This window comes from Bactrocera neohumeralis, chromosome 2, assembly GCF_024586455.1.
Source record: "Bactrocera neohumeralis isolate Rockhampton chromosome 2, APGP_CSIRO_Bneo_wtdbg2-racon-allhic-juicebox.fasta_v2, whole genome shotgun sequence".
Lineage (NCBI taxonomy): Eukaryota > Metazoa > Arthropoda > Insecta > Diptera > Tephritidae > Bactrocera > Bactrocera neohumeralis.
The window spans coordinates 16,536,721-16,562,328 of NC_065919.1; the positions used below are offsets into that span (position 1 = coordinate 16,536,721).

At 32.3% G+C, this 25,608-nt stretch overlaps 2 protein-coding genes across 3 annotated transcripts in view; one reads left to right on the forward strand and one right to left on the reverse strand.

The window, feature by feature from the left end:
* The window catches only part of LOC126762743 (F-box/LRR-repeat protein 7), a 346,320-nt gene that overhangs the window by 125,810 nt on the left and 194,902 nt on the right, over nt 1–25,608 (reverse strand). The window lies entirely within an intron of this gene.
* Nucleotides 2,230–25,325, forward strand: LOC126762899 (cytoglobin-1-like). 2 transcript variants are annotated; one of them, XM_050479947.1, is made up of 4 exons: nt 2,230–2,366; nt 21,247–21,501; nt 21,838–22,002; nt 24,866–25,325. In XM_050479947.1, the coding sequence occupies exons 2-4, from the start codon at nt 21,337–21,339 to the stop codon at nt 25,001–25,003; spliced, it is 468 nt and encodes a 155-aa protein (XP_050335904.1). In that variant the 5' UTR covers nt 2,230–2,366; nt 21,247–21,336; the 3' UTR covers nt 25,004–25,325. The 2 variants fall into 2 exon arrangements, with proteins under 2 accessions (XP_050335904.1, XP_050335908.1); XM_050479951.1 differs by lacking the exon at nt 2,230–2,366 and adding an exon at nt 12,045–12,291.

Sequence of the window (25,608 nt, forward strand, 5' to 3'; positions counted from 1 at the left end):
GAACATTTCGGCAATGGAAATTTTATTCCGCACACAAAATTTAATGAACTTCTGTGTTGAATAATTTTACTTAAACTTTTGCTTAGTTATTTTAAGAAAATGCATCTGTGTTAAGTCCAATATTCAAATTTGGCGAGAAAATGTTTGTGATGACAGCATGATCTTGCGCCAAAAATGCGTAAAATCCCGTCAATACTTCCTCAGTCTTCATATATATAATATAAAATTTTAAACTTTCGGTTGACTTTATGCCTTTTAGTTATGAGTTTATTGGTCAATCTGTAAGAGTATAAAAAGTTCAGTTACACTCGCACTTAGTACTTCCTTACTTTTATACTCTTGTAGATATCACCTAAAACTATTCTTTTCTCCAGCAATGCGGAAAAGCTAAAGTAAAAGTGAAGATATCCTTGCTGCATCCATTTTGTGCGCTCCTTACATCCTTTATTTAACGTAAATATGGGATTATGTATATATAAATGATCAGGATGACTAGAAAGGTTGAAAGCCGGTTGACTGTGTGTCTGTCCGTCCGTCCTTGCTAGCTATAACTTGAGTAAAAATTGAGATATCTCGATGAAACTTAGTATGTGGGTTCCTTAGTACAAAACAAAATTACGAGTAGATGGGCGTAATCGGACCACTGCCACGCCCGCAAATCGCCATTAACCAAAAACCTATAAAATGCCATAACTAAGCACTCAATTAAGATAAAAAAAACTCTAACTTAGTACAGAGTATCGCAGAGAGGCACTTGTAGCCAAAATTTTTTCAAAAAGTGGTCGTGACCCCGCCCTCTAAAATTTTAATGTACTTATCTCCTAAACCACTTAAGCTACAACAACCAAATAACAGTGTGAAAATGGATGAAATCGGAGGATAACCAAGCTCATTCACCATATAACGGTACTGTTAAAAACTACTAATGTCGGTCAACGTGTGATATATATAACCGAAATTAAGGGATAATCCTTCGCTTAAAATGGTATGTCTGAATGTCAAAAATGGGTTGAATCGGAACAATACTTCTCTTGACCCCCGTATACCTAATATAAAGATTTTCGAACTTACGGGTGAATATGTACTGCATATATCGGCCGATATGTAAGTTATCTCAACGAAAATATGAGAGCTTGTTTTACTTATAACAGTGTATCTTTTTGTCGAATATAAATAAAATGGGGCTATGTCAGCACCTATATAACTAATATCAGGATTTTCGAACATCCGGCTGACTTTACTCTATATGATTGGTTTCACACCTTAAAGTATTTCCCTGACTTTGTTTCTTGAAAGTTGCAAGAGTATAAAATGTTCGGTTGCACCCGAACTTAACCCTTCCTTACTTGTTTCTTGTTATAATTATATTAAATATATTGCAATTAATTTTGGTGAAATAACGCAATTACTTGAAGTTTCGTGCCATAATAAAAAAACTTAAAAAATATGTTAATGTTCATACAAGTTTGTATATTTATACAAGTATATGTATATCTATACGGGGCCAGCTGGAAACATGTGAGCAATTCACAACCTGTCGTAAAGCATCGTAAAATCGTAAAACTATAAAAAAAAACAAGTGTAAAAATTTATAATTTTACGATGCTTTACGACAGGTTGTGAATTGAACAATAGAAACCTATTTTGTCAAAAATTCCATTTTTTATTTCGTGTTGTTATTCTTTAGTTGATGTCATTAATTTGGCAACAAAAACGCAAATTATTGCGAACAAACGTTAGAAGATTTACGACAAAATATAAAAAATTGGAAAAACGGTGAGCTCATTTTTAAAGGGTGCAGGTGTCTGTCTATGTATAATGAACACAGCAAAAAAGCAATGACAAGGCAAATATTCTATAGAAGAAAAGAAATTAAACGCACGCGTGTATTCAAAAGCTGTTTTCGAATATTAATTGGCATAAGCCAAAGCAGAAGCAGCAGTGGGGGCACAAATGTTCCCAATGAGTAGTAATTAGCCGGAGAGCGAGTACGCTGAGTGCGAGAATTAAAGCCACAGTGGCTTATAGCGTTTACGCTAACAACAACAAACAGCAGGCGATTGAACACGCACCGGCATCGATTACGAGTATCAGCCGCCTCTAATTGTCGCTTCACAAGCGCTCCGCCGATTGATTGATCTTTTTTTCGCTTGCTTTGGCCGCTAGTTATTAGCCTAGACCTAGGCACCGGCAGCGGGCGGAAATTTAAAACTAAACCGCTGCGACTCACCGCAATTCAGTATCAGCTCTACGTTGAACTAGTGCGGACGTTACAGTCTAAATTTACGCAATTTGAATTTGTGCAAAGTGTTGCCACTGTCTTTGGGTTTCAGTGCAGACTACTGAGCAGTGTAAAGATTTAAAAGGTATTGTGGCGGATTATTTTGCGATTTTTGACATACAAAATATTTTTGTTAATATTAAAAATTTCATTATTTTTAAATTCTGTTGGCAAACTCTTATCATCATCAACATGCTTGCGGTTTATCAATACAAAATTATCGCTTTTGCACAAACAACAGCGTGTTAAAGTTTGACAATACGTTCTGTGAATTACAGATATTATAAAAGAAATATTTGGTGGATGGAACATAAGCTTTTGTGTTGGTTCGTTATAAAAATTTAAATATTTTGCTTGTGTAATGGAAATATAAAACTTTGATGTGTTTTTTTTTTACCAAAAAGTGTGAAAAGAAGTTACTTAAAATGAAAGAAATCTTGTGAAAAAGTAAGAGAGTTCTGAAATCTGACCAAAGCGAAAATTAGAAGTGATCATTTGTACACAGTGCAAGGGACAAGAGAGGAGGTCGGAGCCAATAATTCACGAATCCGGAGTTCCCGTTGGGTCCGATGCTCTAAAATAAGGTTTTACTAAATTTCTTCACCAACAATTCGCCACAATCATGCTCGGGCGCCGGTTTTATCTCCACGGCCTTGTTTGCATAAATCGTGGAACACTTTGTTTAAAGATGCGGTAGTGTTTCAAACCTGAGAAATTTTTTATGAATTTGCACTTTATATTTTTTAGTTATGTAAAATTACCGTAATATGACAGGAATCAAGCGAGACGCTGATGATTGTGAGATATTTTAATTTAATTTTTTAGTGCAATTTAAATACCATTTTTTATGGTGTAAAACATTTTATAAAATTATATATTCATCTTTTTAAACGCAATACATCTTTCGGGCAAGAGACTGACTACACGATAATAAAATGTTAAAACCTTTGACGTCTTGATTTGAGGTGAAGATCCTCTCATCAAAAAAATTTTGCGGAGATCAGAACAAATAATAGTTCGAAGGTGCAAAGCGCGGGGAATCTTATGGGGTTGGTGGAACATCCCACTAAAGTTGCAAAAGCTTTTGGCAAATCAATAAATGAGATCTTTCATTATCCTAATGGAACACTACACCCTTTCCATTGATGAATTCTGGCCTCATCTGTTTGAGCTTATCACACAATTTGTTCAGCTGATCTTTATTCTGATCATGTCGGAACTAAGTCTCCGGTCAGAGCTCGTAGCCGAAGCTACTACCAGTTGAACTTCCATACTGCTCTGAACTGATGACCAGGGGTTGGACCCCATACGCACAGCCCATTCATAAAAGAAGCAAACGTTCATCAGTCCAGCTATTCCCCGTACCACCAGATCCCTAATATCTGAGTACAACGGGAATTCTGCAATTACATACACCCAGTCCTCGACCTGGGCTACATAAAAACATCCCAACCTATCAGATAGGTTCCTTTCTTTCAAAAATGCATTCGGAGACCCATGCCTTGTAAGCAAAAAACCCAGACTCCGACAGACAGACAAACTCAAGATCCCAAATGTACTCATAAGTCACTCGAATGTTAGTACTATTGTACCAACAGTTATGCAACCTACACCTGACCCTACCATTTAAAGGCCTCTGCTCCCTAAATATCCTTCCCTTTCCACATCATCATCGCAAATCCAGTCATTCCGCAGCAATGACACACTCAACGTTACTGTTGACAGTCATAACTTCAAAATCGTTGATAATTTTGTCTATCTTGGAACCAGCATTAACACCAACAACAACGTTAACCTCGAAAACCAACAAAGAATAACTTTTCCAACAGACTGAGTAGGCAATCGTCTCATCATCCTCGTCCTGCTGTATGGTACAGAGGCATGGACGAAGACTACATCTGATGAGTCGCCGTTACGAGTTTTCGAGGGAAAGGTTCTGCGAAAGATTTATGTTTCTTTGAGCCGTGGTAACGATGGGCTGTACAAGATATACGACGACATTGACATAGTTCAAAAAATTGAAGGATAGCGGCTACGCTGCTTAGGTCACGTCGTCCGAATACATGAAAACACTTCAGCTCTGAGAGCATTCGACTTTACAACGCTTTACTTTATACACACCGGCTTCAAGAGTCCTTCTAGATGGTGCATCCTCAAGATCAAAATAGATATATAATAAATGGGGTTTTTCCTGCGACCTAATGTTTATTGTATCGAAATTGCCGAAACGAAACTTGAACTGTATTTTTACGCTTTTGAACATATTTCGTGAAAGCTCTGCAGAATCTAACAATAATATCAATGAACTTCAATGATTGAAGATTTTTAGATAGTTAAAGGTTACTTTGAAGTGGAAGTTACGTTCAAAACTCATTGATTAGCCATCCAAAAACAACAAGTAGAATATTTACACCAAATGTGTGCGAATAATTGGATAGCCCCAATATATGAGTACATTTGAGTATACCTATTTATAAATAGTATGTATATTTATTTCAGAGAATCAAAAATTATCAATTACCTGTAATTATATGAAAAACTGCAGGAAAAGTACCACTGATTTCCTTCTAAGTATACAAAGTTGATGTAAAATATATTTCTATTTTAAGAATATAAGAGAGCCTATGGTTTCTAAAAATAAGTTTAAAGAGACTGAAGCTTTTTCAGCTGTGTAAAGGTTATTTATTATAGCATTTATGAAAAAAATTAAATATATAATATTAAAGGCATATTTTTAATCAAATTTGTAATACTGAAAGCTCGGTGTTAAGTGCTTGTTTGGAAAACTTTTTTATTTCATGAGATATCTTCAAGAAATTCGGGTGGAGTTATTGACTAAGACAATAAGGCAATCTGATTGCAAATTGTTCAAATCAGTTGACAATAGCATATAGCAGCCATACAAACTGAACACTCGGGGTTAAGTGCTTGTTTGGAAAACTTGTTTATTTGTCGGGATATATTCATGAGTTTAAGCATGAATAATTGCTTGGGACAATAGTATAATCTCCCAACAATTTTTTGTTTTTTTTTTTTAATTTAAGCATTATAGCATCCACCTGCCCTACAAACTGACCAAGTCAAGTTAAGTTCTTATATGGAAAGTATTATATTTGCGAAGTGTATTAAAGCTTTGATGCAGCGAAAGTACCATTTTTCTCGCTTCTTATTAACTTCCCGCCATTTCACAACTTTTGTCTTTATTTTAAGACTATGCATTTATTAATTACGGCATTGTAGTTATAGTGTATTTGTAATTCAGACGAATTCCCAGCTTAATTGAGCCGACAGCATGTTTGATTGTGCACAATTCAAATTTTATTACTTAATTAATTAAAATATTGTGCAATTTCGCGTTTTCCGTTGAAAAAACAACTTTCAGCAATTTCAGCACTTCACTTCGCTTGTCAACGCTTGCAAATGATTTTTATAGGGCACTAAGAGCGTGGCAATGTTTTCATTACATTTATGAAGCGATGAATACTGTATCTGCCACGTGTTTTTTTGTTAAAAAAAACAGCAACAACAACAGCAAAATGCTTACACAACATCTGACCTTTGAAGATGTGTCTTAATTGTTGTGCTCATGCCGCAGCTGTCAGCGGCAGGCAAAAGCAAAAACAAGTGACAATTGATAGGAAGAGAGCTCGTTTATTTGTCGCGTTTTCTATATTTATTGCTGTGACTTTCGTTTCATTTTGTGACACAAAAATTACTTACACAAAGAAAAAAATAAATAAAAAATAAAAAACTAAGTAAGCATGTTGCAAGTAAGCATTTAATCAACGATATTCCAGGCCATAAAGATTTAGTTAAGTCATTGAGCAAATAAAATCATATGTGCCTCCGATAATTAAATAATATTATAGATTTTATTAACATGTGACTTCTCAAAAGCAAATTTATTTACTTGGCTTAGTGATTTCTGATAACCTTTCACCGCACTCCCGGACTAAAGCGCACAGTTTACGTATGCAAATTGATAACAGTATTGTGTTCAAAAAGTATCGCGAATTTTGAATTTTCGCGGGTTACGTATATTCGAATTTCGAATTTTTTGTGGCGTTATGTTGGTACTCATGTCACTCACTTATGCCGACAAGCTCGACCATTTTGAATCTTCATTTAATTGTTGACAGCTGCTTTGCTTGCACGTGTTTTGGATCGTCTTCGATTTTTACCTATTCAAAAAAATGGATCAAAGAACCTGTATCAAATTTTGTGTGAAAAACGAAATTAAGTGCGTGGATGCATTCCGAATGTTGACTGTGGCATACGGAAAAGCTACCTTGGACCGAAGCAACGTTTATCGGTGGTACAAAATGTTCTCAGAAGGCCGAGAAGATGTGAACGACGAAGAGCGTGCCGGACGCCCGAGCACTTCAACAACAGACGAAAAAATTAATGAAGTGGAGAAAATGGTATTGGCCAATTGTCGAATCACCGCTAGAGAAGTTGCTGAGGACCTAAACATATCGATTGGCTCGTGCCATTCGATTTTTATCAATGATTTGGGTATGAGACGGGTCGCCGCGAAATTCGATTTTGCACGACGATAACGCCCCTGCTCACACATCGTTGCTTGTGCGCGACTTTCTGGCCAAAAACAACACACTAATGATGGCGCAGCCACCGTATTCCCCAGATCTGGCCCGCTGTGACTTTTTCTTGTTCCCTAAACTGAAGAGGCCCATGAAAGGACGACGTTACGCTTCTCTTGACGGGATAAAGACGGCATCGAATGAGAGCAGAAGAAGATAAAAAAAAATGATTTTTTAAGTGCTTCGAAGATTGGAAAACCCGTTGGCATAAGTGTATAATATCTCATGGGGATTACTTTGAAGGAGACAAAATAGATATTCATGAATAAATAAATAATTTTTGAAAAAAAAAACACAAAATTCGCGATACTTTTTGAACACACCTTATAGTATAACAGTATACAGCAGAATATGTTATAAAAATGCCAAACTCAATCCACAAAAAATATAGAAAAAAAATATTTATTTATTTACAGCAGAATATGTTGTAAAACCAATGAAGATATAGTTTGCATTTAACCAAAAAAATCAAATTTTGAAAAAAACGGCTGTTTTAAAACCAATGAAGAAATTTGCTATATTTTGAAATTTTGGTATAGAAAAGGGAAGATTTGTAAAGTTTACGTGTAGCACAACAATGGTTCGCTCGCTTCCGTTATGGAAATTTCGAAATTTCGATTTACACTGATGGAATAATGTCTCTAGCGGAGAAATAGCAAAAAAGCGGTCGACAAAAATGGGTACATACAAGTATTTATATGAATAAAAATAAGTTGAAGTTTGATTAGAAATGCGAAAAGACTTTTTCGCCTACTCGATACGATGTAGTGAATCGTAAGCAATAAAAAACTCAATTTCGATTTTTTTGATGATACGTTGTTTTGCATATTAAGTGACGATATTTAAATTTTTTTTAAATTTCGGAAATAAGTATAGCGTCTTTTTATAGCGTAAAAATGTATAAAAGAAATGTTTCATGTTTTTCATTGGGCAGTTTTTATACCTATACCTTATAATTGTGCGATCTGCAAACTTTTTTCGGAGATTATATCATTGTCTTCCATAAAAGGCTGTGCCAATTTCGTGAAGATATCTTGTCAAATAAAAGAAGTTTTCCATACAAGGACTTGATCGCTCAGTTTGTATGATAGTCAGTTCTTTGTCGTCGACATAGTTAAGGAAGGACCTCTTGATGCTTCTAGAAGGCGGTTCTACTTCAAGCTGACGACTGCATGGTTGATTTCTACGAAAACACTTCTTGCTTGGAGCGGAGCCGAATCCTAGGAGCATCAAGAGGTCCTTCTTTAACTATGGCGACAACATAGGACAATAGTCGGGCAGACTTCGGACGCGACTCAGTTCAGACATGTTCTGAGAGCCATTCAGAGTGGAGCCATAAAAACCTTCACCGACTCCCTCTGTGGATGCAGGCGAAGAGCTCGAGTTGCCGCGAATATCGAGAGTGACTCTCGCGCAGCTTCGTTCCGAATACTGTAGCTATCTGAACCTTGCCACCCTAACGGGGACTAGACGATCGTTACAACAACAGCAGCCGTTTCTTAATCTCCATTATGATCTGATGAATGCATCTTGTTTTCCAGGCTATGATATTTCAAAATTGTTGTTAATTAGAACTAAAAATTAAGTATTTTCCTTAAATATACCGTTATTGGCAAAATTAAAATAAAATATTTAACGTTGTAAAGCAAATGCCTCAAGGTTGCCACTTTTTGTAAAGAATATTATAAAATTTACAGCTAAGCTCGAAAAATGCTTGATTTTTTGTTAAAAAATAAAAATATACAATTTTTAACATTTTGATATTATTGTCAAAGCTGTCTCTTTACACGAAATAAGCAATCGGCGTTCAACGCATTGCCACCATTTTCGAGTTTATTAATTTTTGTTCGACATTTTTGGTGTTTTTTTTTGTAATTTTTTTTAATTTTTTTGTATTTTTTTTTTTAATTTTGTTTTGTAATTTTTTCAATATCATAATTATTATTTTTACTGCATTTCTGATAATTTTTATCTTTTTGTTTTTTATTTTGTTTTTTATTTTTTTTTTATTTTTTTAGCACTTTTTTAATATTTTTCATCGTCATAATTTATTTACAACTTATTTCAGAATTTGAATATCATGTTTTCCGTTTGCTCTCACACTCTTTGCGTTGTTGGAAAAGCTCTCCGCAAAGCTTTGTTTACTCAAGCAGAGAGAAAGATACAATTATGCTCACCAAGCAATTGGCAAGTAGTGTGCCAATAGGGAGAGCACGCTGAAAAACATTTACGTATATATAAATATATATACATATGTATATATACGATACAAATACGTATGTATGTATTATTGCATAAAGCACATTGCCTACAGGTGGTACTTGAGAATTGAGTATTTACTTGTTTATTGCCATAAGAACAGGGTAGTGTACAAAGCATATTTATCTACAATATCTCCACTTATTTGTGCTTAGATATACATATGTATAAACATACATATGTTTGTACTAATAAATATTTTTAAAATTACTTAGAAAACATATGGAAATAAGTGTTTGTATATATTAGATAGCTAAATATGTACGTACTTATGGAGAATCAGTATGTTAGATTATATAGCAAAGTTCAATCGCATTTTTGGTATTTGTTTTTTTTTTGCAAACAAAGTTCTTAATAATTATGCATATAAGCACAGATTATATATCGAAGCGCAAGTGTTTATATAATTGCTGCACACGCCAATTCAAGCAGTTAGCACTAAGTAATTAACAAGACGCCGCGCGGCAGCAGGAAATGCTAACATCATAATAAATGCTGCCTAGAAAAACGCTTATCTAGCAAATCGCTGAGATTCGCAAAACAAATAAAGGTGCGAAAAAACTGTAATTGCATTGAATAAGTGCTAAAGTATTCATTAAACGGAAGATGGAGTCATGTGTAGAAGTCTTTCACTTCCTCTGCTTCCCCGGCGGGTACTGCGTCGAATACTTTCAGAGCTGGAGTGTTTTCATCCATATGGACAATAAGACCTAACCAGCGTAGCCCCTGTCTTTTAATTCGCTGAACTATATCGACGTCGTCGTATATCTCGTACAGCTCGTCGTTCCATCGACTGCGGTATTCGCCGTTGCCAATGCATAAAGGACCACAAATCTTCCGAAATTCCTTTCTCTCAAAACCTCGCAACGCCGACTCATCAAATGTGGTCATCGTCCATGCCTCTGCATCATATAGTAGCACGGGTATGATGAGTGACTTGTAGAGTTCGTCGAGAGAGGACTTCAGGTCTCAATTTCCGACTCAGTACGAAGTAGCACCTGTTGGCAAGAGTTATTCTACGTTGAATTTCACGGCTGACGGTGTTGTTGGTGTTAAGGCTGGTTCCAAGATAGACGAAATTATTTACGACTTCAAAGTTATGGCTTTGATATCAAAATCATAGGCGTACACCAGCAGCTGTACACTTTTAATTAACATTGTACCTTCTCTATTCAGATCTGCAGCTCGAATTATTTCCTCTAAGAGTAGATTGAAGAAGTCGCATCATTGGGAGTCGCCTTGTCTGAAACCTCGTTTGGTATCGAACGGCTCGGAGAAGTCTTTCCCGATCCTGACGGAGCTTTTGGTATTGTTCAACGTCAGTTCACACAGCTGTATTAGTTTTGCAGGCATACCAAATTCAGACATCGCGGTGAAAATTGTCCGAAGCGAGTTTGGCTATTGTAGCTTTAGTGGTCTAGGAGATATGCACATTTAACTTATTAGATGGTGAAGCTACGCCCACTTTTTCAAAATGTTTTGCCCACAAGTGCTCTGCTTGCTAGTACTCCCTTGGCAACGTAGTACAGGGTAGCTTGCAAATATTTGGCGCCTTTCACAACAATAAAACAACAAAGTTCAATTTGGGTGAAATCAAATTGTAAACAAAAGGTGTTTCAATTTTCATTTGCGCATGCAAAGACATACATACATACATATGAGTACTTGATATATACATATCTGCATGTAATAAGTGCCTGTGGCCAACTGTCAAATGTAATGGATTTATATAAAGTCAAGTACCGCGCTTGTCTTTCATAGAGATATCACGGTATATCTCTAATATATAGTACCTTATCTGTCAAATAAATAGTTAAAAAAAAGCACACACACACACACATAGACCACAAACATGCTTACACATATCCTCATGGGCCGGCATTGATAAAATAGTTACGCTCTTTCTCATGCTCTCAGCAAGCGTCAAATTGAGTTGGTTATCTAAGCATCAAGATAAGCAGAGAAACTCATGGCCGAGTTACCAAATATGTGAATTTGTAGAAAATGTAATAAAAAATAAATTTTGCTTCATTTTTTAAATTTAATGGATTTTCAAGGAATTTCTAAAACTACATGACTCCAAGTTTCTGCAGTGATTACTCGGCCATAAATGAACCGATCTGTACGAATTACAAATATTTTCGACATATTCAGCATATAGGTTTCCATACCATGGAACCGGTTTTTAGATCAGATCAAAAATTAAATTGAATTTTGGCGGTCAAGAACGATCAACATTTTGGGTAAGTTAGATAAATAGGCTAATATTCTTGAGACCATGAATAATTCCTTGAACTGCAGGAGACGCTTATTCGTTATGATGACCAGAACTCCTAAGTACGGATCAAAAAGACGGTCGTAAATCTACAAAAAAAAAAGTTTTGTATAAAATTCAACATTTTTTAAATATCTTTTTTCTGCCATTTCATCAACTTTTTTTGGATTATTTTTTCGACCGCAGGTCATTTTACTGAGAATATCTTAAAGTAGCGATTTTTTTTGGGCTTCATCTACGTAGATGGCCCGAATCCTTTCTGCAAGAGATTTCTTTTTAATTTTTTCTTAAAAAATTTTACTGTGTTTGCTGAAAAGTTGTGGAATATTTCTAAAAAAAATTGAAAAAATGTCGAAATCTTTTTTTATTTTAATTTTAGTTTTTTTTTCATTTAAAAATTCGTCTTATTTAAAGCCATCACACTGTGCCCTTTTAACATTTTTGCCCCCAAATTAACTCCAAACGTAAATAATTTGTTTAATAATCACTGCAAAACCTTTGGTAACCCTTACCCATATAGACAAGAACAGAAAGTTTACAACAAACGCTCTGCATTGGCGCGCTGAGAGATGAGTGCACAGCCAGAAGCTCCGCTGAGCGATTGACAATTTCGATTGCAACCAAATCAGTGATGATTTACATGAAAACGAGTGCGGACGAACTTTGTAGACGGTAGTGGTGCCGAACATAGTGCATGGATTTAAAGCTAAACAACAAATAGTTAGTTGCTTACTGCTAGCATACGAAAGGAACGCAACTGGACGTTAATACTCGCAACAAAACAAAATAAATGAAGGAAAGCAATGCAAATAAGAAATACGCATAATAAAATTGATGAGAAACATAGTATATAACAACACGCGGCATAATTGAAGGTAAAATACGATATGAAAATGATAAGGCAAAAGAAATTAAGCAAATTACGGCACACGGTGGCAAGCAATGGCACAGCAGAGCGGCAGTGCAGCAAAAGAGTAAACAAAACGCAAGCAAAAAGCAAAAGTGACGATAAATTAAGTAAATAAAATATATATGTCTATATGTATATGATACACAGAAAGGGGGGTGGATAGCGTGGCGCAATTGAAGGGGCCTGTCAGTGCGGCCGTTGTCAGAGAGAACGGCGTAAATAGATAGCAGCGATATTGTTGTGCTTATGTGTGTGCGCTGAGTTTATTTCATGTAAATAAATGCATATATGTGTATGTGCGTGCACGTGTGAAGCGCAAAAATGTCTTAATATACAAGTGAAGGCATACTTTAAGGCGCAACAACAGTTTGTTCGCGTGAATGGCAACAAAATTAAAGCATAAATGCGTAATGAAAAAATACAAAAAAAGTAAATAATTAAATACAAAATTGAAAAATTTAAATTGTTTGAAAAATGCATTGGAAAAAATTAAATAAATAAAAAATTTAAAAATATTTACAATATATTAATAAAAATAATTAATACATACTAATACGAAAATACGAAAAAACGGAATAATAAACTACAAAATCGAAAAATATAAATCTTACAAAAAATGCATTGAAAAAAATCAAATAAATAAAAACTAAAAAAAGGTTTTAAAATAGTTATAAAATTTAAACATAAAATATTAATATAAAAATACAAAAAAAGTAAATAATTAAATACAAAATTGAAAAATGGCAATTGTATGAAAAATGCATTGGAAAAAAGCAAATAAATAAAAAATTAAAAAATATGTTTAAAACTTAAGCAAAAAATATTAACACAAAAATACAAAAAAAGTAAATAATAAAATACAAAATTGAAAAATATAAATTGTATGAAAAATGCATTACAAAAAATAAAAAAAATATATATATATATATATTATCTAACATACACATATATTTTTAAACCACACATGTATAAAGTGCCACGTCCTCGAAAAGCGAAAGTGAAATGTCAGCAAAGCGGGAACTACACCGGAATGCCACATATGCTAGACATTTATGCACTTAAATTTTATAGATTTCTGCAAAGTGTGTCCTTGTGCCTGACGGTAATGTTGCTGTCGCTTGTTGTGGTTGCAGCGGGTGGTTGTTGTGGCTGCATTCTTTGCATTACTTGTTTTTGTATGCAGCGTTTTTGTTTTTTGTGCTATATCTTTCGTTTTTCTTTTTGTTATTTGCTGTGGTGCTTTGTATAGCTTCAAGAGGTTTTTACCTGCATTCGTAAAGAGACAGCCACAATACGCCTGTGGCTACAACAACAAATAAACGAAAGGAAATGCATTTAATGTGCATATGGCAGATGCACTTAAGCGCGGATTGCTTTTTGACAGGCTTGCATATCTATATATACTTAAGTACTTAACAAAGCAGTGAATTCTGCAGGAGACGAGTTCGAAAGAAACTAGTATATTTGGTACCATAGTGGGAACTAGTAACTTTTTATGGCTTTTTTTACAGAGATGTGCGCTTCTAGAGCGCAAAAAAAATTTTTTTTTTTTACTTTTTTTTGTTGCAGAGTTAGGTTTTCGAAAAAAGTCTCTAAGGAGCATTGTAAGCTAATCGATTTTTTTTTATATTTCTTTTTGTTCAATAAATAACGCTCCCCATAAAAAATTTATGTTCCCCGCTTGTTTCACTCAGCAAAATGTATCTCTAAACTACTCCACTTCTGGTTACCAGTTCAGCCGTTACACTTATCCCACTTAATGCTGGTGTTTCACAAGTTCATATCTCTTACCTATTACCAATTGCTTTTGTTTACGTCTCCTTGTAGTCATCTCGGTGCATATTACGTTTGCAACTGCAACAACATATGCTTTTTACTTTACGCTCACAATATTTCGCCTCCAAGCGAGTTAAACAAAATGAAAAAATAAATAAATAAATGAAATGTGTTGTAAAGCTTACTACGCTGCAGGCGAAGTCAGCGCGCCGAAGACGCTGAAATATGCACACACATAACTGGGTGTTTGTAAATCCTCACATACCGCACAGGATATCTCAGATGTTTTCATGGCCTTCTGCAATTTATCTCTTTACTTATGCATATGTATGTATGTGTGCTACATATCGGCCCTTGTCTGGCATATGCTTCACAAGTTGCAGGAAATGAAAGAAATACGGACAATATGCGTAAAAGCGCAAGATAAATAGGATGAAGGATTTTATTTATGGCTGAAAGCATTATGCCTTGGAATTTATGTAATACCATATGGCATTAGTGCGGAAATTACTTGGTCCGCACTTAGAGGAAACAATATACTAAACTTCTACAAAAATACAAGTTCCAATCGAATAAAAAAGCGAAATATGGAAAAACGTCTTCTCCAAATTCCTTACAAGGCCTTTAATGCAATTGTTCAGTTTGTATGGTAGCTAAAAGCCATAGTGCTCCGATATCGGTTGTTCCGATAAATGAGCAGCTTTTTGGGGACAAGAGGAAGTGCGCCAAATTCCTGATCGATACCTCGTAAACTGAGGGATTAGTTTTCGTATATACGGACAAAGGGACATGGCTAAATCGCCACAACCTTTTATGCTGATTATCTTTGTACTTGTATATAAAAATTACGTGTCACGTTGTTTGTCCGCGATGGACTCCTAAACTACTGAACTGATTTTTGCAAAATTTAGAACACTGTGTCCAGTTCGAACCAACTTAGAAGACAGAATAGTAAAAAAAAATTAATAAATAAAAAATACATTGAAAACTCTATTAAATGGATGCTCTATTAAGCGGACATCTCCATTAACCTTGCATATTGGCCGGTTCCACAATTAGTGATGTTTCTTAAGTACAATCTATTAAGCGGACAAGGACTGGTAACCAGACATTGAGAAAGCAGAAATCGTTATTTTTTTATGAAATTTATTTGTATGAACACATGCAAAATTAAATCCGGAATATCCGGAACAGCCTGGTTACCAGCCCTGGTCTTTTAATAGAACCTTCCAACTAAGCTTGCAAACAATACAATTATTGACAGAGAAGCTCGAATTAAGAGCTTGGAGCCATAGAAGAGCTGCTGCCAGTCCCATCAAGCGTACATTGGGACAAAAAAGCACCCGGAAATTGTAATTACTATCCCCGGGTAAATGTTATTAAAAAAAATGTATTTTGCTAAGTTGGTAGGACTGTCCATAACAGCTATGAGCGTGATCTGTCAACCAGTTTGTTTAAAGTGGCCGCTTAAGTCGGTACACCACTACCGTGCGTTGAGATTTTTACAATGGATAAAATATAAAACAAAGAATTTGTTTCAAATTTTGTATTTCCAACCAAATTTCGTCAGCGGAACCGATGGGAATGTTGGAAAAGGCTTACGGTGATTCAGTTTTATGAAAGACACAGGCCTACGACTGGTACAAAGCCTTCAAAGACGGTCGTTGTCGTTCAAGACATGCTTCATTATGGACGACCTTCTACCTCTTCAACTGTTGAAAAATTAAAAAAGTGAGGTATATGGTGCTTGAAAGTCGTCAGGCAAGTGTTTGAGAGATGGATCTCTTGGAGGTCCATCCCAATGATATTGGCAGATATTTTGGGTATGAAACGCGTTCTTGCTCGACTCGTCCGATAAAGCTGAATTTTTTTCAAAAAGAGTGCCGTAAATAGGTTTCTTTGAACTTGCTTGATCGTGCGCATTGTGATCCCACATTCATGAAGGGCATTACAACTGCAGATGAGACATGGATTTATGAGTTTGACATGCAAGCAAGTCAACAATCATCTGAATGGAGGGAAAAAACGAGCCGAAACTAAAAAAACTAACGCCAAAGCCACTCAAAAAGCATGATGATGCTCTTTGTTTTTTCCCAAAAAGTGATTTTTTGTCACAATATATGTATTACGATATCTTTCCGACCGTTAATTCTGACCTGGGCACAGATTGTGCCGCCTCAGAGTGATTCGACCACAATCAATCACATCTTGACATTCTCGTGAGTGACTCACTTTTCTTATCAGCGCTTCTGAACTGGCTTGATTTTCTTGCAGTTCAGCAGCGTTTTCAACTGAACTATAAAATTCTAGCCTATGAGGTTTTTTTTGCCCACACTTCGAGCATCTTTGTATTATATAACCAGCCAAATTTTGGAAAAATAATGGACTTTGATTTATTTGACTTTATAAACACAAAAATAAAAATATAGCAAAATAATCACTCCATATTTTGCCACAATAAGTTTTTGCTAACCTGAATTTCGAGCACTACAAATACTTGCCTAAAATCAATAGTCAAATACTTCATAAATTTTTCATGGCAAACGTCATGAGCTGCACAGCTTTGACGCTAACTGAAGTATGCATATTAAGGCATTGAACTGCGACAATTCGGTGCCAACTCAATTTTGCAAGCTCTCTGATCATTCCGCTAGCTGTGATTTCTTCATTCGCAATGCAATTTCTTCCAGCCGACGAGTTGGCCTGTCTGCCAACCTCTGTGCATAATTTAATTATAAGTGCAGTGAATGCACGCTCCTTCCGCCTGATTGGATGCCCCAGTTAAGCGTTGGGATGATTTGTAGCAGCAGATTTAGATATGTGATTGTAAGCAAGTACACATGTCGACATAAACGCATTCAGTTGTGCAATTCGTGGATTTTCGGTTAATATATGGAATGACTTTTATGCAAGATAAGGCATTTTTTTAAAACTGAACTCTCGCGTTCGATGTTCTGTTGGAAAGTTTTTAATGCTTCACAATTAGTACTCTCTACTATATTGTGTGTCTAGCGATGTTAGACAACGTCATTATTGTCGATTTAATGGCTAGCCTTTGCTGAAGAGAGCTTACAATATAGAGCAGCTCAAATAATAAATAAATACTATAAGCCACGACTCAATTAAATAGCCTTCAATCAAGCTTAATAACCGCCGAGAGCGTTAATTAAGAAGTTAGTAAGAGCTTAGCTATAAATTGGTAAATAAAAGTCATAACCTGAAACCCCATCAATATTTTGAAATGGAAAACTTTGCGTACTCTCGTGAGACCCAACACTGATACAAATACACTCCACACGTATATATTGCCTCACCATGCAAATTTGCATACAAACAACTCAACAAACGCAGTAATGAAGCTTAGCTGAAGTTGGAAGTTAAAGAACAAAAAAAGTGTAGTATCTGCTTATACATAGCAGAGCTCTTTGTTATGCAACGAAATCCATTGCTTTGCATATGTTTATACTATTTGTTGCCCTCAGGACATTAACACTTGCAGTGTGAAGCGATTGCTTGTAGTCATAATATTTAGTCATATCAGCTGCTTTTATTTGAAATGCCTTGACTATTTAAAATGTTATGTAAACTTAAACGGAATTTGAAATATTTAATATCAATTTTTAGAAGTGTTTTCGAAAAAATAATACTAATTGAAAAAAAAAAAATAAAAAACCTTTTTATGCTCCTCACTCATGTACCGATTTATGTGTTCTTAGAGACATAGTGGTGGTCAGAAAAAGCTTCATCCTTCTGAGTAAATTTTTTTGAACGGGCATTTAATTTAATAAATTATGAACCTGATGCACAATTACAAAATTTAATGTACTTTAATAACACTATTCAACAAATTTTAAGGAAAATTTGCGTCTGAAGTGCTAAGAGATCTGATTTGAGGTGTCCTAATTACGAATTTTCCACCACGTACCGTTACTTTAGTTTTTAGTATATGGTGATGGTTTGACTCCTTGCCTACAACACAGAATATCCTACGCGTTAGATAATTTTTACTATCAATTTCGGTTTTAGTAAGGCAAATTTAACCGGAAAGAGCCTCTAACATCACAGTCGCAAAATGACTTTTTTTGTTTTTATTACAAACATTTTTAAAACTATAACAATCTTGTCGTAAACAGTCGCAAAATGACTGTTATCTAGTGTAATCAGCGATCCATTTAGAAAAATTTTATTCCCTTGATCGCGTGCACGATCTCCAAGAGCACCTTCAAAAAAAGTTTTTATGTAGTGAAGAAGATATTTCTGCTTAAAATAAATTCAAATCTAAACTGCAAAAAATAAAAATATTATAACAATAGATGTTTACAAGTAACAACTGAAGCGCTAGTTGCAAATTTTGATTTCTGACAAAATGGCGTTCTCCCAAAAAAGTAGTAGTTTTTTGTGAAACAATTTACGCTTAAAAAATCGAGACTATTTTCCAAATTCTGACTTCTTCGATTAAACCTTATAAATATTTCTAAGAAGTCGCTTGAAACTTTCAACTTGAGTGTTCCAAACGTCTCGAATAAAAATTTTTCACCGACGCTAGGTTAAAAATCTCCAAATCTCAAATGCGCTTATATCTCCCAAACTATTCATCGAATAAACTTGAAAATGTTGCAGATTATTAACGTGGTATTCTAGTCTAGAGGCATGAAGAACTTCAGATATTTTTTGAGGTATTGGTGTCGTAAAAATGGTTATTAATTTTTCTGCTATTCATTTTTATACCCCAAACAGCGTATACTAAGTTTGCCAAGCCGAAAGCTAAACGCCTGAGATCCAATTAAGTATGGTATCGTCACCTAAAATGCAAAAGAACGTATTATCAAAATAATCGAATTTGAATTTTTTATTCCTTACGATACACTACCTCATGTTACAAACATATACATATGTACTATACAATTTTCAGCTTCCACAGTTAGATATAACCAATATATAACCATTTTATAACCAAAACACAAATTTCGTTTCAATTTGAGTGGTGTCTATTATATCGTTTTCCCACGCCTGTAAACTTATTAAAAGTGATGTTACGTGATTTTACATTTTAGGTAACGATATGCAAATGATCAGTATGATGAGCTGAGTACATTAAGTCTCGTCCATCTGTTCGTTGGCCTGTCTATATACATACATATGTACATCTATGAGACTAGTCTTTGAGGTTCTTAGTATCGGTTTTAAATTTTGCACCTGTATTTTTCGCACCGAAAATAATATGAATTTTGAAAAATCGATAAAATTTAAATATCGTTTTTCGATTTTCGATTAATCGATAAAATATCGATATCGATTTTAGATTTTTTTTATTTTATTATTATCATTTTTTTTTTAGTCTGAAATAGCCTTTTTTAATATCGAAAATCGGTATTTTTATTTTATCGATTTTTTTATTCAAATCGAAAATCGATAAAATAAAAATAGCATACATTAAGTCTCGTCCATCTGTTCGTTGGCTTGTCTATATACATACATCTACATATGAGATTAGTCTCTGAGGTTCTAGTAATCGGTTTTAAATTTTGCACCTGTATTTTTCGCACCGAAAATAATATGAATTTTGAAAAATCGATAAAATTTAAATATCGTTTTTCGATTTTCGATTAATCGATAAAATATCGATATCGATTTTAGATTTTTTTTATTTTATTATTATCATTTTTTTTAGTCTGAAATAGCCTTTTTTAGTATCGAAAATCGGTATTTTTATTTTATCGATTTTTTTATTCAAATCGAAAATCGATTTTTCTATGAAGATGCCATGAAAAAATCATATTCAAAGCATACTTCAGGGGGCAAGAAGATTGCTTCATTTTAGAAAGATATACAAAAGTGCAATAACTTTCAAATGGCATCTTATATGGAAAACTAAGTTCAATAAACTGCCGATTTCGTATTACATTAGAAAAATCTTAAAAGATATAGATCTAAAATGCTTCTCATCTCCCTAAAAACAATGTATACGGATTTGTGACTGACCATAAAAACTTTGTTAAACCTTCATAATGTGAAAATATAGCTAACCTTTACAGCTAGTCTATTGTAATGAAACAACCAAATAAAATAATTAAATTTTTCCATAGAAAGTAGAAAAAATCTTTAATTAATTTATTGCGCTTCATCGTCAAGAAAAAAATATATGTATATAGAAAAATACAGGTAAAGCTCATGTTCAAACGCTTCATACAACATTTAGTAATAAAATACGATCTAGCACAAGATAAACACAAATATTTCCATTTCAATTGCCTTGAATTTCCACTCAAAGGCACCAACATAAAGCCTGAAATCATGCGACTTACATGGCGTATACGTAACGTGATTTACGCATGCTATCATATCCACTTGAATTATTTACTGAGGTATTTTATAAACTTTCGGCTTGCTTCCCCCGTCACTCCGCGCTATTACTATGGCATTTGTGCCATTTGCTTGCTTTTTCCGCCCTTCGTACCCCTCAGCTAGCGTTTGCAACAAGTTCATTGTCTGCCAGCTGGAGACAGCTTCCAACAGATGTTTACCAAAGAGCTTACCAACTAGCAAACAGTGTAAGTCAGTTGCTACGGCCGACGAGCGTAACTTTGTTGGTTGAGCTTGCGGTTTCCCTCTGTGCACTTTGCCTCTGACAAGCTGTCAACTGATAGACGGACTAAGTGATTAAAAGTGGATTCGATACACATATACATATACATGTATATTAGGGTGGGTCAAAAGAAATTTTTTTTTGCTTAGATGGCGTGAAAATATCGTTTGAATTTTTGCATTCGTACATAAGGATAATCTAGTATCATAAGTATACTTTTTCCTACAGGGCACACAAATTGATTTGTGAATTCCGAGAAAATTCGTGTGTGTATAGGTAAAGGCATTTCGATTGTTGAGCTCGTCTGTTTGTATTACGCCATCAATTAGTGAAAATACACGAAAAGGATTTTTGTACGCGATTAAAGAGCGCATCACTGCCAAGAACCAGAAAAATAAAAGAAAAAATGTACAACAAAAACAAACATCTATTGCTATTGAAAATAATTCGCAAGCGAGATAGAGCATGTGCCAATATGTCAACGTAAATTTAGACTATTATATTTACTATCGATTGTTAATTTTTTCTTTAATAAATTTATGCGTTTTTCCTTTGCAGAAACTATCAAAGACAAGCCAAAGCTTAAGCTTTACTAAATAAAATTTCTTTTGTAAGAATAAAACCAAAGCAAAATTCTATTATAATAAAATGGCATTGAACGCTGAGGATATTGCTGAGATCAAGAAGACCTGGGCCATACCAGTTGCTACGCCAACTGATTCCGGTGCGGCGATTTTGATCAGATTCTTCACAAAATATCCGTCCAATTTGGAGAAATTCCCATTCCGAGATGTGCCAATTGCGGAATTGAATGTGAGTATCTAGATAGGTGTATTTATGAAAATTTATTAAAATAGCTTAGGTCGACTTAAGGCAAAAGCAACATTGGTTGTCATTATTACAAATTGATTTGGAAATCGATAATAAACTTTAACTGAAAAAATATTTCAGAATCACTGGCTTTAAATAACAAACAAATGGAGACAAGAATTATAAATTTGTATTTGACATCAACGGTTTTAAGTTGACTAGTAAAGCTCTTTTAAATATACATAGCTACTTCGCCAGTTTTGGTTGATTCATAATGTCTGAAAGACCTTTATTTTCTATCATAATTTTAGGTTAATAATTTTCTTTAATTAATTACAGAACAGCGCACGTTTCCGTGCTCACTGTGGTCGCATTATCAAGACTTTCGATCAGTCAATCAGCCAGCTGGAGGAAGAGGGTGGTCTGCAAAAGATTCAAGAAATCTGGCAGGGAATTGCCAGTTCACATGTGCAACGCCATAACATTGCCAAGCCATCATACTTTGTAAGTGCTTGAAAAAGTATTTTGAAAATAAATTATTTTGCTTTCACAAATTGGCAAAATAAAATATTTTTCTTATACATGAATTATGTATTATTAAACTAACTTAATTGATAAAGAAAAATAGTAAAATTATATTAATATCATCTACATAAAAGTTATTTTTAAAAACTTCCGAAAAATTAAAAAAAAAAAAAAATTATTTAAAAACTACTTTTTTTTTACTTAAAATAATATTAAAAAAATTATTTAAAATAAAATTTAATTTTTTACGAATACAAAGAAATTTAGCATCAGCGAATTTTTTAACCTAAAACTAATAAAAAAATTAATTTGCTCTGATAATTTAAATAAAAAATACTAACAATAAACAGTTCTAATTAATTAAAAAAATAAAAATTAGTTGAAAAATAATTTAAAAATTTACAAAATTAAGAAAATTCAAAGAAGAAAATTATTTAAAAACTACTGAAATGAAATTTGAAATAAAAATTAAAATTATATTTTAATAAAATAATTTTAAATCTGTAAATTTTTTAAACCTAAAATTAGTAAGAAAATTAATTTGCTCTGATAAATTTAACAAAAAAAATTAAAATTAAAAAATAATCTAAAATATTTAAAATTAACAACATTTTTTTTAAAACCCACACACTTTCTTAAAAAAAATCAGGATAAAAATTATTTGAAAACTTCTTAAAAAAATTAATAATTAATTCAAAAAATTTTAAATTATTTAAAAAAAATATTAAAAAATTACAAATTTGTAAAAACGTATGTGAAAAAAAGTTAATAAACAAATTATTTAAAAACTACTTAAAATTAAATTTGAAAAAAATTTAAATTATATTTTAATAAAAAAAATAAAATATATTTTAATAAAATAATTTTAAATCTGTAAATTTTAAACGTAAAACTAATAAAAAAATGAATTTGCATCGACAAATTTAAAAAATTTAACACTTGAGAAAACTTAGGAAAAAAATATGATAAGAATTATTTCAAAACTACTTAAAATAACATTAAAAAAAATTAATTGAAATTAGTAAAAATAATAAGAATTGATTTCAATAAAAATTATACGAATTAAAAATAAACAAAATTGAAAAAGATTGATTAGTAAATTTAAATAATTGAATTAAAATGAAACATAGTAACAAAAAAACAATTATTATTAAATAAAATTAAAATTAGTTTAAATTAAATTAAAAAACAAATATTAATTAAAATTTTTTTTATATATGGAAGGTAATATTAAACAGCAAATTTTTAAACATAAATCTAATAAAAAAGATTCATATGCTCTGATGAATTTCAAATAAATAAAGTATATATCACAAATATTGAATATTTTAAATTTACATGTACATATGTACATATATTAGCCTAAAGGTTTTTAAAGAAATATAGATAAAAAATAAAAATTAAATTAAAAAATAAAAAAAATTTAAAGGAAAAAATAAAAAATAATAAACAAATAACTACATTAAATTTAATTAAAGTTATGTTTTAAGTTTTGGAAAATAAAAAATTAAAAAATTATTTTAAAACACAAATTTATTTAAAAATTAACAAAATTTTAAAATATTCTAATTTTTCTTTGATGAACTTAACTCTTATAATTTTAATTTAAATAAGTTTTAATTTCTTTTTTACTATTTTTCTGTTTCAATTAAGTTGTTCTAATTTGACATACATAATTCATTAAAAAAAAAAATTAACAAACATATATTTATTGTTTTCTTTCTATATTAAAAAATTCGATACTTAAATTTTAATTTTTGTACACTAAAATATTAAGAAAAAAATTAAAAAATAAATGAATTTAAAAAATTAAAAAATTTTTAATTATTTATAATTAAAAAATAGTTTAAAAAAATAAATTTAAATTACTTAAATTCGTTTTAATTTTTGAAAACTAAAAAATTAAAAAATTATTTTAAAAATAAAAATGATTTAAAAAATTAACAAAATTCACAAATAATTATGCCTAATTAAAGAACTTAATTAAAAGAGAAAAGTAGTAAAAAAAATTAAAAAATTTTAAAATTAAAATTATAAGATTTAAATATTATATAAAAAAATGTGAAAAATAATAAATTAAAATGAACTAATTAATTTTGTTTTAGGAAATTTTTTAAGCCTACAACAAATGATTTAATATAATTAGTAATTTTGAAATAAATAAAGTATTAATCATATATTGGAAAAATTTTTATACAAGTGCATATACTATGTACATACATATGTATTAGCCCATGAATTTTTCAAGAAAAAATTTGAAATTAAAATAAAATTAAAAGTTATATTAAAAATTAAATTAAATTAATAAATTAAAATAAAAAAATAAAATTAAAAATAAAATTAAAAAATCAAAAACTAATTAAAAAAAAATTAAAAATTATTTAAATTAAAATAAAATTAAAAGTTATATTAAAAATTAAATTAAATTAATAAATTAAAACAAAAAAGTAAATTTTAAAATAAAAAAAAAAAAAAAAAAATTAAAAAAAAAAAATTATTTTTTTAACTAATTATTTTTTAAAACTAAAACATAAAATTAAAAATAAATTATTAAACAAATTTAAAAAAAAAATATATTTTTAAAAAATATTAAAAAATTATAAAAAAATTAAAAAAATTAAAAAATATTAAAAATTATTTTTTTATTTTTTTAAACTGATATAATCTGATAAACACATTTAACAAAGAAAAATTGATTTTAAAGAAAGTAGTGTATAGATTACGAATCGAAAAAATTTTCATACACATACAAATGTATTTGTATATTTTGCAAAATAAAAATTAACAATTTCTGTTTTCGTTTATACATTTTGTTTTAATTTCATTCCATTTTATGTCGCAGGAACTGCGCGAAGCCATTGTGGAGGTGCTGAGCGAAGCGTGTAATTTGAATGAGCGTCAAGCGGAAGCCTGGAACAAATTGCTTGACATCGTCTATGACATCATCTTCAAGAAGTACGATGACTTGGGCGCCCAATAATGCTGGAATCCCAGGCAGGCGTCAGAGTGCTGAAGTTGTACGCACACAAACACAAAAAGACACATACACCAACGCTAACATGAGTGCCAGCTACAATGCATGCAACAGCAATACAACAACAACGTCTTGAATAAGACGACTTTGTACAACAACGCCGTATACAAACACACACACTAACACAAGCATACACACACACACACTCACAAACAGCACACACATTTAGGGAATATCAACATTGACGCTTTAACCTGCTTTTGTAGCGCAAATATTTTATTGTGACCGCAAGGAAAAGAAAACAAAAAAAAAACAACAAAAACAAAAATAGGAGTAAACCAAATGAAAATGTCTTGAAACATATCGCAGAATTGAAGAAAATGAAAATTTACACAAAATACTCGTATGTAACTGTAACGCCCCGCCCTCGCTAGTGTTCGCCACAACGCCTTTCCACTGTTGCTGCGGCCAACTAACGGTTTGCAAGCTGCTGGTGTTGCTATTCACTTTATTTTCGGGTTTCTTTGCATTTACAATTGTTGTTGTTGTTATTCAGAATATATGTATGTATGTCTAAACGCTGTGTTTGTTGTTATTGTTGCATTTGTATA